Consider the following 15,296-nt stretch of genomic DNA (forward strand, 5'->3'; position numbering starts at 1 on the left):
ACTTTACGTAGAGTTTATTATGCGTTTTATTCCCAGGTTCAAAATTTTAGTGAAACTGTTTACAAAAGCAGCATTCTCTCTTAACTTACGTAAGTACGAGGCCTGTTCAGAAAGTAAGCTCCGATTGATTGCCAAATTGAAACCACAGTGAACATCAGAAATGTTTTACTTGTAACAATTAGCTACACCTTTCAGCTACTTCTCTACGTAGTCGCCGTTCTGACTTAGACTTTTGTCATAGCGTTGTACCAACCTTTCAATAGCCTCATCATAGAAGGCAGCCGCCAGTGCTTTCCGCCAATTCTCCACGCTGGCCTACACCTCGTTGTCTGTGTCAAAATGTTGTCTTCAAAGACAGCGGTTCATGTGACCAGAGATGAAACTCAGGGGGAGACAATTGCGGACTGTATTGTGGGTAATCTCACATTTCCATTTGAAAACGATGCAGGAGCATCTTCATTGCCCCTGCAGAATGCGGCTGAGAATTGTCTTGAAGAAGAAACAGCACGACAGTTATGTAATGTTAGCTGCATAGCTTCAGGCGAAATGTCTCACCAGGCCCTCGTACTTGGCGGCAGACACTATTTTCTAGACATCTTTACGCACTCACTGCGAGCTCAGAAATGAGAAGAGCGACGTGATGCTAACTGGGGTTATACTAGAGACACTACCCAACACATCTGTGCAACGCTTTATCGGATTTTCATAGTCGTTTCCATTTCGCGACCGATCGGAGCTTACTTTCTGAACGCCCCTCGTAAAATGAAGCGATCCGTTCGCTCTTTGTTCCGATAGTATGTCGTAATGGCGATAACACAAGGCAGAATTGGTTCAAATGGCTCTGAGCACTATGGGACTTAACATCTGTTGTCATCAGTCCCCTAGAACTTAGAACTACTTAAACCTAACTAACCTAAGGACATCACACACATCCATGCCCGAGGCAGGATTCGAACCTGCGACCGTAGCAGTCGCGCGGTTCCGGACTAAGCGCCTAGAACCGCTAGACCACAGCGACCGGCCAAGGCAGAATTCAGCGCTATGTATGACTCTTCGTATTCTGCGGTGCATTGGTTTAGCGAAGCGATTTATATATTAGAGGGTATTGCACAGGATTAGCATTTTGATTTGCGAGTTCATTCGGTACACTTCGTATGTCATCTCACTGGAGAACTCAAAGACAAAATTGAAGCGAATATTACGATGGACAATGAGTCCAGGTTGAGTATATAGTTACGCTCTCTAGCGTAACTGAACAAACGTTAAGACATAGGGAATTGCGAGCAACATTTTTTGCGCTAGTAGTTCAGCATAAGCGCCCCCCCCCCCGCCCCCCCCCCCTCCCGCACCAACTTCGAAAGAGCTCTAGCTCTACAGTGATATCTAGGTTGGCCAGCCGTTGTGGCCGAGCGGTTCTAGGCGCTTCAGTCTGGAACCGCGCGACCGCTACGATCGCTGGTTCGAACCCTGCCTCGGGCATGGTTGTGTGTGATGTCCTTAGGTTAGTTAGGTTTAAGTAGCTCTACGTTCTAGGAGACTGATGACCTCAGATCTTAAGTCCCATAGTTCTCAGAGCCATTTGAACCATTTATCCAAGTTGAATGTACAATTATGCCTTCTAGCGCGACCAGACAAAAGTTGAGACGTACGGAAGTGTAGTGGAGGTCACTAGGGTGTCTTGGACGCAGCGTGAAATGCATGGAGGTAAAAGGTTTACTAATATCTATACACATCAACAAAAGCAAAACGAGGATAATGTAATGTAGTCGAATTAAGTCGGGTGATGCTGCGGAAATTAGATTAGGAAATGAGACACTTAAAGTAGTAAAGGAGTTTTGCTATTTGGGGAGAAAAATAACTGATGATGGTCGAAGTAGAGAGGATATAAAATGTAGACTGGCAATGGCAAGGAAAGCGTTTCTGAAGAAGAGAAATTTATTAACATCGAGTATAGATTTAAGTGTCAGGAAGTCGTTTCTGAAAGTATTTGTATGGAGTGTAGCCATGTATGGAAGTGAAACATGACGATAAATAGTTTGGACAAGAAGAGAATAGAAGCTTTCGAAATGTGGTGCTACAGAAGAATGCTGAAGATTAGAGAGGTAGATCACATAACTAATGAGGAGGTATTGAACAGAATTGGGGAGTAGAGGAGTTTGTGGCACAATTTGACAAGAAGAAGGGACCTGTTGGTAGGACATGTTTTGAGGCACCAAGGAATCACAAATTTAGCATTGAAGGCAGCGTGGAGGGTAAAAATGGTAGAGGGAGACAAAGAGATGAGTACACTAAGCAGATTCAGAAGGATGTAAGTTGCAGTAAGTACTCGGAGATCAAAAAGCTTGCACAGCTTAGAGTAGCATGGAGAGCTGCATCAAACCAGTCTCAGGACTGAAGACCACAACAACAACAATACACAGTTACGAATTGTAGAATACTTTCATAGGAAGCTGTAAATAAAGGGGCAGCATGTGATCAAGAGACTAGCGTTTCTTAGTGTTCACTGCTTGTTGAGTGTATTTTTCTAGGATATCTGTAGGTGGGTGTAAATTTCTATTTCTTCATGTAGGTCCTTAAGCTATCCCTTCTTCATTGTATGGAGAATTACGTGGTTATTTTCAATAATGTGCACCGCGTGTCTATCTTTATGAGTTGAACTGCGAACATGAATGTACTTCCTTTTCTTTCTTTGATTCTGTTGATTCAGTGTATCACGTTTGGAAATCCCTTTCTATTTGTCAGTAGCGGCTAGCTTTACAGTCCGAGTAGTAAATTTTGTGTTTCCCGCAGTTTAGGAACAAGTATAACGGAGCATTAATGACAAAAAATGGTTCAAATGGCTCTGAGCACTATGGGACTTAACTTCTACGGTCATCAGTCCCCTAGAACTTAGAACTACTTAAACCTAACTAACCAGAGGCAGGACCGTAGCAGTCGCGCGGTTCCAGACTGTAGCTCCTAGAACAGCTAGGTCTTCTCGGCCGGCATTAATGACATGTGCTAATAGATTTAACAGTGAAAGTTGAGTTTATGTGTGACGTGTTAAATGAAGATTGCTGAGCCTATGCTGTGCATTAACGGTAACTACTTCAGATCCTCGTAAAAATGGCCTGGGTGTGAAGGCTCAAAGCTGTCTTGAACATAACCCTTAATCGATGTGCTCAGAAATTTTAGCGCTAAATGCGTTGCGGAGTTCGGGGGCTCCAAATCAATAAAACTTAACTGTGTCAGGTAATGATTTTTGTTGTTGTTGTTGTTTTGAGATTTATACGTAATAGAAGACGTGTAAGGAAAAAACTTTTTTATTTGTAGCTAACTTAGAAACAAAATGAGGCAAAAAATCTGAAACTAAGAACATTACACAAACAAACATAGTCTTCTTGTTTATTTATTTTCCAAGAAAAAACTGGCAAAAATTTTAATGGAACATACTTTTTGTAAGGTAAAACTGTCAGAAAAGAGCACACATTTACTTCTACAGGAAAACTAAAATATTGATGACGGTCCAAACACACATATGAAATGATAATACTTGAAAGTCTTGCATATTTGCAATGCATCGAACACACAATTTTCGTCTTCACGTTCAGTAACGTGAATCTCAACTCCGTCATCAGACTCACCGCCAAAACGTTCACTTGCCTTTTCATGATCACTTGGAATAGCATTTTCCATGGTAATATTGTCGGGATCGTCGTCTTAATCTGAACAGCCAGCAACACGTTCAGCGATCCACCTTAGTACAGCGCTTGTCTTGATAACAGACTGCAGTCGCCTGCGAACGTGACGTGTGTCTCTATCACAGAAAGGTACTGAACGGCGTATGCTTCCTGATCAATAAATACGAAAACTACTACAACTCCAGATTTCCCTCGCGTCTCAGACTCCGCAACGCCGGTTAAGAGTTGAATATACATTAGCAACTGGAACGATCTTTAATTAACTGAATTTACAGTTGCAGAACAACAACAGATTCCGAACACGGTGAAACTACACCACTGGCCATTAAAATTGCTGTCCCAAGAATAAATAAAGATGATAAACGGGTATTCATTGGACAAATATATTACACTAGAACTGACGTGTGATTACATTTTCACGCAGTTTGGGTGCATACATCCTGAGAAATCAGTACCCAGAACAACCAACTCTGGCCGTAGTAAAGGCCTTAATACACCTGGGCATTGAGTCAAACAGAGCTTGGATGGCGTGTACAGGTACAGCTGCCCATGCAGTTTCAACACGATACCACAGTTCATCAAGAGTAGTGACTGGCGTATTGTGACGAGCCAGTTGCTCGGCCACCATTGACCAGACGTTTTCAATTGGTGAGAGATCTGGAGAATGTGCTGGCCAGGGCAACAGTCGAACATTTTCTGTACCTAGAATGGCCCATACAAGACCTTCAACATGCAGTCGTGCATTATCCTGCTGAAATCTAGGGTTTTGCAGGGATCGAATGAAGGGTAGAGCCACGGGTCTTAACACATCTGAAATGTAACGTCCACTGTTCAAAGTGCCGTCAATGCGTCAAGAGGTGACCGAGACGTGTAACCAATGGCACCCCATACCATCACGACGGGTGATACGCCAGTATGGCGATGACGAATACACACTTCCAATGTGCATTCACCGCGTTGTCGCCAAACACGGATGTGACCATGATGATGATGTAAACAGAACCTGGATTCATCCGAAAAAATGACGTTTTGCCATTCGTGCACCCAGGTTCGTCGTCGAGTACACCATCGCAGGCGCTCTTGTCTGTGATGCAACGTCAAGGGTAACCGCAGACATGGTCTCCAAGCTGATAGTCTATGCTGCTGCAAACGTCGTCGAACTGTTCGTGAAGATGATTATTGTGTTGCAAACGTCCCCATCTGTTGACTCAGGGATCGAGACGTGTCTGCACGATCCGTTACAGCCATGCGCATAAGATGCCTGTCATCTCATTTCGACTGCTAGTGATACGAGGCCGTTGGGATCCAGCACGGCATTCCGTATTACCCTCCTGAACCCACCGATTCCATATTCCGCTAACAGTCATTGGATCTCTACGAACGCGAACAGCAATGTCGCGATACGAGAAACCGCAATCGCGATTGGCTACAATCCTACCTTTATCAAAGTCAGAAACGTGATGGTACGCATTTCTCCTTCTTACACGGGGCATCACAACAACGTTTCACCAGGCAACATCGGTCAACTGCTGGTTGTGTATGAGAAATCGGTTGGAAACTTTCCTCATGTCAGCACGTTGTAGGTGTCGCCACAGGCGCCAAACTTGTGTGAATGGTCTGAAAAGTTAATCATTTGCATTTCACAGCATCTTCTTCCTGTCGGTTAAATTTCGCGTCTGTAAGCACGTCATCTTCCTGGCGTAGCAATTTTAATGCCCAGTAGTGTACATTAGCAACTGGAACGATCTTTAATTAACTGAATTTACAGTTGCAGAACAACAACAGATTCTGAACACGGCGAAACTAATAAGAGAAACAATTTTATGTATATAATTAAATTCGTTAAGTGTTCTCAAGCTGCAGTCGTTGAATGGAGAGACCAGGTTGCTCCTTTCTCTTGTACTACTTTTTCTAAAACTTTTCCTCGGCTTCGATCAGCTCATGGTCTCCCTGACTACAGAGCGAGCGTCTGCAGATGTCTGCGTACAGCAGTGACTGGGTGGTGGCGACTCCGCGCTTTGGCAGGGAGCTGCGGATCTTCCTGTGCCGCGCCCACCGCCCCCTGCGACTCACCGCTAGCAAGTTCTACACCATCTCCAGGGACACCTTCCTTCTGGTAAGTCACCCGAAACTGGGCACTCATTGATTACAGCTTTCTGTGAATAAATATATTTCGCAAGGATTCTTTTCCACACATGATGATGTGTTCCGGTGATGTTTCATCATCAGTGGGTTCTCTTTATTTTATGAAATGTCTCGTGACTTCTCCATTACATTTGGAGGTAGTTCACGGATATTTTCTGAGTACTTATGTTAAAAGGGACCCCTGGTATTTATGTGCCTGGTTACAGAGTAATAACGTAATTGCAATTTATTTAGTTTGTTGCACCAATTAGATTCGACACTGTGAAAATACCTTCACAACAGTGTAAAAGGCTGTTCAGTCACAAAAACGAGTAACAGAATAAAGAGGGTAGATCAAGAACCGCCGAATGAAATACACTACTGGCCATTAAAATTGCTACACCACGAAAATGACGTGCTACAGACGCGAAATTTAACCTACAGGAAGAAGATGCTGTGATGTGCAAATCATTAGCTTTTCAGAGCATTCACACAAGGGTGCGGCGGTGGCGACACGTACAACGTGCTGACATGAGGAAAGTTTCCAACCGATTTCTCATACACAAACAGCAGTTGACCGGCGCTGCCTGGTGAAACGTTGTTATGATGCCTCGTATAAGGAGGAGAAATGCGTATCGTCGTGTTCGTCATCGCCATACTGGCGTATCACCCGGCGTGATGGTATGGGGTACCATTGGTTACACGTCTCGGTCACCTCTTGTTCGCACTGACGGTACTTTGAACAGTGGACGTTACATTTCAGATGTGCTTCGACCCGTGGCTCTACCCTTCATTCGATCCCTGCGAAACTCTACATTTCAGCAGGATAGTGCACGACCGCATGTTGCATGTCCTGTACGGGCCTTTCTGGATACAGAAAACGTTCGACTGCTGCCCCGGTCAGCTCATTCTCCAGATCTCTCACCAACTGAAAACGTCTGGTCAATGGTGGCCGAGCAACTGGCTCGTCACAATACGCCAGTCACTACTCTTGATGAACTGTGGTATCGTGTTGAAGCTGCTTGGGCAGCTGTACCTTTACACGCCATCCAAGCTCTGTTTGACTCAATGCCCAGGCGTATCAAGGCCGTTATTACTGCCAGAGGTGGTTTTTCTGGGTACTGATTTCTCAGGATCTACGCACCCAAATTGCGTGAAAATGTAATCACTTGTCAGTTCTAGTATAATGTATTTGTTCAATGAATACCCGTTTATCATCTGCATTTCTTCTTGGTGTAGCAATTTTAATGGCCCGTAGTGTACATACAGTTCTGTAACATTCTGTTCAATCTGTTCTGTCTGTGTGAAGTTTAGTGCGAACAAATGCGGAGCAGTTTCCTTGTAAGTGTTGATCAAAATTTCGAACATCGTGGTCACGTAAAGTGCACAGCAACGCACGGTCGACTGTTTTACACGATGAAGATTCGCCATAATTTGGCGGACAGCTTCCGCGGCTGCGACAATCGCAGCAGCGAAGTTCGTCTGAGCCGGCCGCGGTGGCCGTGCAGTTCTGGCGCTACAGTTCGGAACCGCGGGACTGCTACGGTCGCAGGTTCGAATCCTGCCTCGGGCATGGGTGTGTGTAATGTCCTTAGGTTAGTTAGGTTTAAGTAGTTCTAAGTTCTAGGGGACTTATGACCTATGATGTTGAGTCCCATAGTGCTCAGAGCCATTTGAAGTTCGTCTGAGTGTCGACCGCAGTCTAACAAAACAAGGCTCTTCACATGACCCCAGAAAACGAGGCCATTTTGTGTCGTGCCCGGTGACCGTGCTGTCAGTGCAACAGAACCATCGCAACCAGTCCATTGTAAGAACAACATTGAATCAGTCTTCTGACTTGTCTGATGCAGCCACTACTGTGAAGGTACAACTGGAGGGTGTAAACAGGTCTATATCATCGGCAGAAATCTACCAAAATCACCATAGATGAGGAGAGGACGACGCAGTTTCGCAATAAGATTAGTGAGTCTCTTTGTCAACACACTGGGTGGCTCTGGGAGGGGATATTTTTTGTTATGGTTTTCGGTCGCAAAACTACTACGGTCATTAGCGCCCAGTCTGTGGCTTAGGAACAGGTAAGGAAACCAAACTGGAAACCAGCAGCAATGAGAGCGAAACTCAAAAATAGTGTGGAAACTAAAAAACAGAAGGAAAGCTTAAAGAACCACTATAGAAGGGGTGGGGGGGTTGTTTGTCCCCAAAAACATCTTCAAATGACTGACGTCATCTCACGCACACTAATAAATTCAAGAACGCGATCGGATGAGCGCATGTCATCTGCTAACATGGAAGATATATAAGGCGACAGCTGTAGACTGGCACGTAACGGAGTAAAACAGGGGCACTCAAGTAAAAGGTGTCTCACCGTCCACAGTTGAGAGCAGTGGGGACAAAGCGGGGGAGGATCGCCACTTAAAAGATGTCTATGACTAAAAAGACAGTGCCCTATCCGGAGTCTAGTTAAAATTACCTCCTCCCGACGACGAGTTCGGGAGGAAGAGGCCCAAGCACAGGGAAAAGCTTCACGTCTCGCAATTTATTATTGCAAGTGTAGACCAATGTGCGTGCCATAAAAGAGCAACACGACGACATAAAACACTCCGTAGATCGGCGAAGGGAACCATGCGAACAGCAGGCTGAAGAAGAAAGACTGCAGCCTTGGCCGCTATATCGGCCGCCTCGTTTCCACGGATACCAACGTGTCCTGGGATTCAGAGGAACGCCACAGAGACGCCCTGCAAGTGGAGGAAGTGGAGGCAGTTCTGACTCCGGTGGACCATAGGCTGGACAGGGTAGAGAGCTTGGAGACTGAGATGAGAGCTGAGCGAATCTCAGCAGATAACATACTGTATCCGCTTATGGCGACGGATGTACTGGACAGCCTGGAGAACAGCGTAAAGCTCCGCAGTAAAAACCGAACACTGGTCGGGAAGCCGAAATCGATCAGGAGTGTCGCCAACAATATAGGCACTCCCAACACCAAATGCTGTTTTTGAGCCGTCATTGTAAACAAATGTGGCATCCTTCATTTGTGCGCATTGAACAGCAAATGCCCGACGATAAACGAGAGAAGGGGTACCATCCTTGGGAAACTGACAAAGGTCACGAAGGAGGCAGGTCCGGGACGGAGCCAAGGCGGTGCAGTACCCCAAGTTGTCAAGAAAGTCTTAGGAAAGTGGAAGGAAAGAGAACGTAGCAGATGACGGAAGCAGATTCCCGGTGGTAGTAGGGAGGAAGGGCGGCATGCATACCCTAAATCCAAAGAGACGTCGCAAAAATGGTCATGGGCCAGATTAGCAGGCATGGAAGACAGATGGCTAGCATAGCGACTCAGAAGGACAGCTCGCCGATTTGACAGCGGAGGTTCAGCAGTCTCAGCATAAAGGCTTTCCACAGGGCTGGTGTAAAAAGCTCCAGACGCTAAACGCAATCCACGATGGTGGACAGAGACGCCGAAGAATAGACGGCCGGGCATAGACTATTTCGATCGCACTAAGGCGCAATATAGGCGGAGAAGGACCACTCGGTCCGCTCCCCAGGAGGTACCATTCAGGACACGGAGGGTGTTGAGGGATCGCAGACAACGAGCCGAAAGGTAGGAATTTAGTGACGTCCGCGAACAGAAGGTTGACGGGGCTTAGATGTAGGGAAGGCGGGAGAAACTCCGTACGACGCCAAAAATTGACACAAACTGTCGGTGAGGGGAGTGAGAGGAGGGAGGGCGGGGTTGGGAAGGTGTAGGTAACACACAGTAACTCTGTTCTGTTCTCGTACTGTAACAGCCACCTTAGGATGAAAGGGAGAGGCAAGGAGTGAAACGCTTCACCTAGAAGATAGATAACCCTTCTTCTATCGTATTTTCTGTGAAGACTACAGCCTTAGTGCATGGTTCTCAGGTGCACTAAGAAAAAAAGGCGCACCAGGAAGGAATTATCCGAATGGGACAGAAGTCAGTAAATGTGATGTACATGAGCAGACAAACAAATGATTACAAGTTTAGAAACACTGGATGATTTATTCAAGAGAAAGAGCTTCACAAATTGTTGAAGTCATTTATGCGATGGACCACTTCCGACCTTGCAGTTCTTTGGCATGATATAGATTTATGGAATTGTCTGAGTTCCTCCTGAGGAATATCGTGAAAATTCAGTCCAGTCGGCACGTTAGCTGGAATCCTGAGCTGTTGGAGGGCCCTGCCCACAAGGCTCCAGACTTTCTCAGTTGGGAAGCGATCCGGCGATCCTGCTTCCAAAGGAAGGGTTTTCGCAAGCACGAAGAAAAGCAGTAAAAACTCTCGCCGTGTGCGCACGGCATTATTTTGCTGGAAAGTAAGCCCAGGATAGCTCCATTCAGTGAGATTCGTGGTCGAAGACAGCATTTGGTACGATATCTCTCAGGAGGACATCCAACAATTCTGCCAGTCAATGCCAAGCCGAACAACTGCCAGAGGTGCACCAACGCGTTTTGGATTTGTTCAGTTTGCGAAAATTTTCTCTTCAATAAATTATTCAATGTTTCTGAAACTGTAATCATTGCTCGTCTCTGCATGTACATCCTATGTACCGATTTCCACAGGATTCGGATAATTTCTCCGTGGTGGGTCGTTTTCCTGGTTTATAAGGTAGTTTCTCTTTAAAAAAAAAGCTGTAAACAGAAACGCAATTGTTTACAATGTGTTAAAACTCTATCTTGTGCCCTGAACACATTTGTACAGCACTATAGAACAGGAACCATTTAATCTGTGGGGTTACAAATTTTTTTGCTACTATTTTTCTGTCGGAGAGACGACATTTCGACAAACGGGGAGCTTTTAGAGCGGCTTGTTGATTACTTCTGGCAGACATCTGTATCGTAGGACACTTCCATCAGATGCGCTACACGAGACTAGAGCAACACCTTTTGATGCCTCTCGGCTGTTTAGTTTAGCTCTCGGCCTCCTCAGAATGCCTTTCCATTCCTTGGAGACAGTGGTGACTTTGTCGCTGATATTAAATCAGCCAGCCTGTAGGGATGTATCTGCAGCCTGTGAAATACGTTGATATATAAATTTTCTGGAGTGGTGGAGACAACTGCGTTTAGGGTAACTCCACCATTGAAGGTATCCTTGCACTTCAGTTGATAGTTTGCATTGAGAAACACTGATTTCTTTTTTCGGCGATGTGTTAGCTACTGACGAAAATTATGTTACAAATCTAGGTACTCTCTGAAGAATACACAACTATTTGGCTTCCAAGAAGAGATTCACCTTGTGATTTTAATATCCAAAGTTTTACTTTCATCTATAAAAACATGGCAGTCACTGCTCTAAGTACCACGGTTACCTTTGTAGGTCAGGCAAAGCAGAGGAGTTGAATAAAGGGTACTGCATGTGCACCATGCCCAAACTTTTCGCAGGTACCACGTCCAGCTCATGCTACAGTGATTTGTCCATAGTGGTGGTACTTGAAACGTCGCATTCGACATATGAGCTCACTCTCGGGTGGATGAATCCATTTATTATACGCTGAAACGAGGCTGAAGAACACAAGGTTACGACAAATGCAGTTGCCTTCTCGTGGTCGCTGTTCATTGTCTTCAATATGTTATTAATGTCCGTCTTTCCAACGTCTTCCCGCTCTCTTCAATCATTAGGGCTTGTACAGTACCTTTGCTAGAATTATAGCCGTTGTGTGTTTCTGTCACAATTCGCTTTCTGTAGTAGCTCTGTTTAATGTAGTTGTTTCTAATAGTAGTGTGATATTTCTCAAGAGCCTGACAGTTTTTAGTGTATTTGCTGCATATTGTAATTATTTACGTATATAAAAAGATGACATCTTTCCAAAAGCAATTTCCTCTCCCTCTCTTAATCATCACACTGTGTGTCCTGTTGTAAGCGACACTGTTATCTGAGCTAAACGTGTGGTGAACTACTTAAGCCACATATGTGAGTAGGTGTTATTGCTCTCGAAGGTATACATTGTACATCATGGTGGAACGTTATAGCTGAAGAGTACTTTATGGTGTTCCCAAGAGCAGCTAGAGGAACCTTAAGCAAGGCAAGGACCAACGACGAACTAAGTTCCTGTGGTACTCGCGCCCCCGCACAGACCAGGTGGCACGTACTGTTATTCGAATGCCACCGTAGCGATATACATTACCCTCCTGCGTGTTCAATAGTTTTCACAATCATTTAGCCGTGCTTTGCTCCGCTTGCATGGAGACTTGGTGGTAAGTCTCCTATTTTTCAGCCTTTTGCCATGAGCTGGCATAACATTTTAAACGGTTCCGTCTAACGAGGTGTGTTAACTGGTGTTAACTGTGTGAGGACAGATCACTCTGAGTTTTGTCTGAATCTGAGCTGATCATTGGATCACTTGTTTCATCCAACCAACCCCATCCTCCTCCTCCACTTTCTACTCTACAATCACAATTCTTCTCCGCTGTACGTTAAACAACGAACTTCTTTCGCCATCCTGTAGTTTCTCCTGCACTTCATGTAAGCCCCACATTTATAGTCTTCAGTCCAACACTTAAATTTTTTATTCTCCGAAACAACGTTTAACTTATTTGTATGTAAATGTTTCCTGCGATTACTGTTATTTCTGCACAGTCCATAAGAATTTTAGTCAGCTTTTAATGTCTTGAAAATTTTCTATGGCACCTCTCGTTATCTCGTGCGTGAACTAGATTTTTACCATTCCATTTATAGTACAAGCGATGATAAACTTAACACTTGTAGCAGACTTAAAGAGAAGTACAAGGCTAAAGTAAGGGGCTGTTTTGCCGCATAGGACAGAAATGATCTTCTTTCCATTCACATACAAAAGACATTCCTGTTATTCCCTTATGCTTACGTCTCCTTTCCTCTTTCGTTATTCATTTTCCTGTATCTCATAGTTTTGTTCTACGCCTTATACGTTCTCACGTCCAACAGTTTCTACTCTGTGTGATATGTGCCGACATAATTCTTAGTTTAGCATCAAGCAGCAGTATGTAAAGATCACTTTTCTAGTGTTGTTTCATTCACTGTCTTATTTATTTTTCTATTTATGATCTCTAAAAATTATTTTTGTGGCTATTTTTTCCTTATGACTTTCAATATTTTATTTTCACATTTTAAAAATCCAGCTTATAAAGAGCCTTACATCTCAACGTTGAAAGCAGTTGAGAAATTTTACTAGAAAACACCGACACAAGAATATCAAAGGTGGGATAATTACGAAAAGTGATCAAGAGACAATGGTTCATGTCCGTTGTCGCAAACCCAAATGATAAATATTGCTGTCTTCTACTGCTAAGTCAAGAATTTGCAAAATTAAATTTAAAATTCTCAGGTGAAATTTCTCAGTACTGTCAGCTTGGATTGGATTTATAAACAGAAACAAGAAACATAATTTGTGCCTAGTTTACAGACGTTTTTTGAATTAGTAGACACAAACTGTTTATCAGATTACTTATACCGTACCCTAAAACAATTGGTAAATTATTAAACGTAACTTTTCAATGCATTGTGTGATGTAGATGTTTAAAGGTCGAATTAAAATATGTACTGCACCTGAATTTCGTAATGTGGCAAAATTTGGTTTAAGTTTAGACTGCTGACTTACGTTGTGCACCCCACATATGTAAATGATGGTTTGTTCTGGTGTGTTTTGGTTTCAGCTGATGAACGCCTCATTGTCATACTTCGCGGTACTGAGGGAGATCAGCAACAAGTGAACGGCGTCAGCACCCACATCGACACATAACTTTATGTAACTTAGTACGTAGTTAACACCAGATGTCAGAAGCTGTTAGTGAATAACAAAATTCATCAATTAAGAACCATCTATTCCTAAAGTCACAAAAAAGGACTTAACATGGGAAATTAATGCTATGCAAAACCTTCCACAAGTTTTAGAGGAAAGACAATCAGAGAACAGAGAAAACAACCGTTTCGTGGTCGCTCGTATTTACTCTTTTAGCCAAGAAGATGATACAACCGAAAATATATTAAATTAAAATCTCTCTCCAACATGCTTTATATTACTTGTGTTAACACCAAATAAGTAACAGAATCCAAATTCATTAAATTCAAGCTATGGCCGTGTGTTATAACATTAACTACTCAAGGAACTGCAACAGTATGCATCACGATAGTTTGGTAATCACCGTCCACAATAAAATAATACGATACAAGTGTTATTAGAATATTACTGTTCGTGAGGAATCATAAAGTTTCCTTCGAACTTCACTGATTTCACAAGCACTCGAACCACTTCCATCATAGTATTTAAATGTCTTCTTAGTACAAAAAATCCACCAATTAAGAAGGCTCCATCACCGTGAAACTTGACGTGCACGGCATTTGCAGATAACTTGGAGTGTAAGACGAGTCTGTACACTCACCACTGTCACTCTTTCCTCCACCCTCCACTCACATCGTCCTTTGAAGAGTCCATGCGTTAGGCAGAACTTTTAAATCTTCATGTTCTGTATTGGGTAGTACCTTGACAACTCCCTAAGTAGTGTAAAGTTTCACATAATGTCCACGCATTAATAACGTAATGAACAGAAATATGTGCAAGTATCACACAATCATTGAGTAGTACTTCTTTTATTGCTGCGTTGGAGAATATACATGTGTTAACCACCCTGCTTTCCATAGAACCCCATCTTATACTTGACGTTACACTAGAATATAAGAAGCACTCTATGATCAAACGGATGTCCATAAGATAAGCCTTGCTATGAACAGTGTTTATCTGGATAGTACGGTTTATTATCAGTTTTCCTTTTCGATAGTTTTACTGCCTTCAACTGTATCACACCTGTTTTAACCCTATAATGAACTATATTTATCTGCTTGTTTCATGACGCATCTATTTGTAATGAGAACTACATTTTTAACATTTATTGGTATTATTGTCCTATTAAGTATTACTAAAATATGGTAGTATAATTTTGTTCTAATGTAAATCATCGAAATTTGTATCTTTATTCTCAGCTACACTTTACATGTACTGTTTTTAAACAGGAGTCAGAAAGGGGACGTCTGCCTCTTTAATAGGAGTACAAAAATAAAAGTAAATAAAGACATAAATGAATTACAGACATTGGCTGCGAGCGAGCATTTATTAAAATCAAAGGGGAAAGTTGAAAATTTGGGCCGGACTGGGATTCGAATCCGGGTCTCCAACATCCTAGGCAGATACTCTGACCGCAGTTCTTTTCAATCTCATTTTGTTAGTTAGCGGTCGTTGTATTTGTTCGGGGCGGACGTCCCATGAGGCTTGTTCAAGTCCGTCGTTGGTCCATTCACTCAGCTGTTTATTACAGAGGGCAACTAAGCCTCTGACCGAACACGATGAGCTACCTCTGAGACATGTTGGTCATTACAGCTGCGCGGACTACCGTAGTACGCCTCCCGTCAGACCCAAATTCTCAACTTATCCATACACTACCTTTACTAATGTAGTGTCCCTTGTCGTTTATCCTCATTACTCGCGGCATCTCGCCGATTCCCCTAAGAGG

The 15,296-nt window shown here is 43.4% G+C and overlaps 1 protein-coding gene across 1 annotated transcript in view; it reads left to right on the plus strand.

Annotated features, from left to right (window-relative positions):
* Window positions 1–13,502, plus strand: part of LOC126260702 (odorant receptor 82a-like) — a 116,470-nt gene extending 102,968 nt beyond the window's left edge. Inside the window, exons 7-8 of the mRNA XM_049958037.1 lie at window positions 5,641–5,796; window positions 13,446–13,502. Of these exons, the coding sequence (XP_049813994.1) occupies window positions 5,641–5,796; window positions 13,446–13,502 (213 nt within the window). The remainder of the gene's footprint in view (window positions 1–5,640; window positions 5,797–13,445) is intronic.
* Window positions 13,503–15,296: the final 1,794 nt, after the last annotated feature.

This window comes from Schistocerca nitens, chromosome 5 (assembly GCF_023898315.1).
Source record: "Schistocerca nitens isolate TAMUIC-IGC-003100 chromosome 5, iqSchNite1.1, whole genome shotgun sequence".
Lineage (NCBI taxonomy): Eukaryota > Metazoa > Arthropoda > Insecta > Orthoptera > Acrididae > Schistocerca > Schistocerca nitens.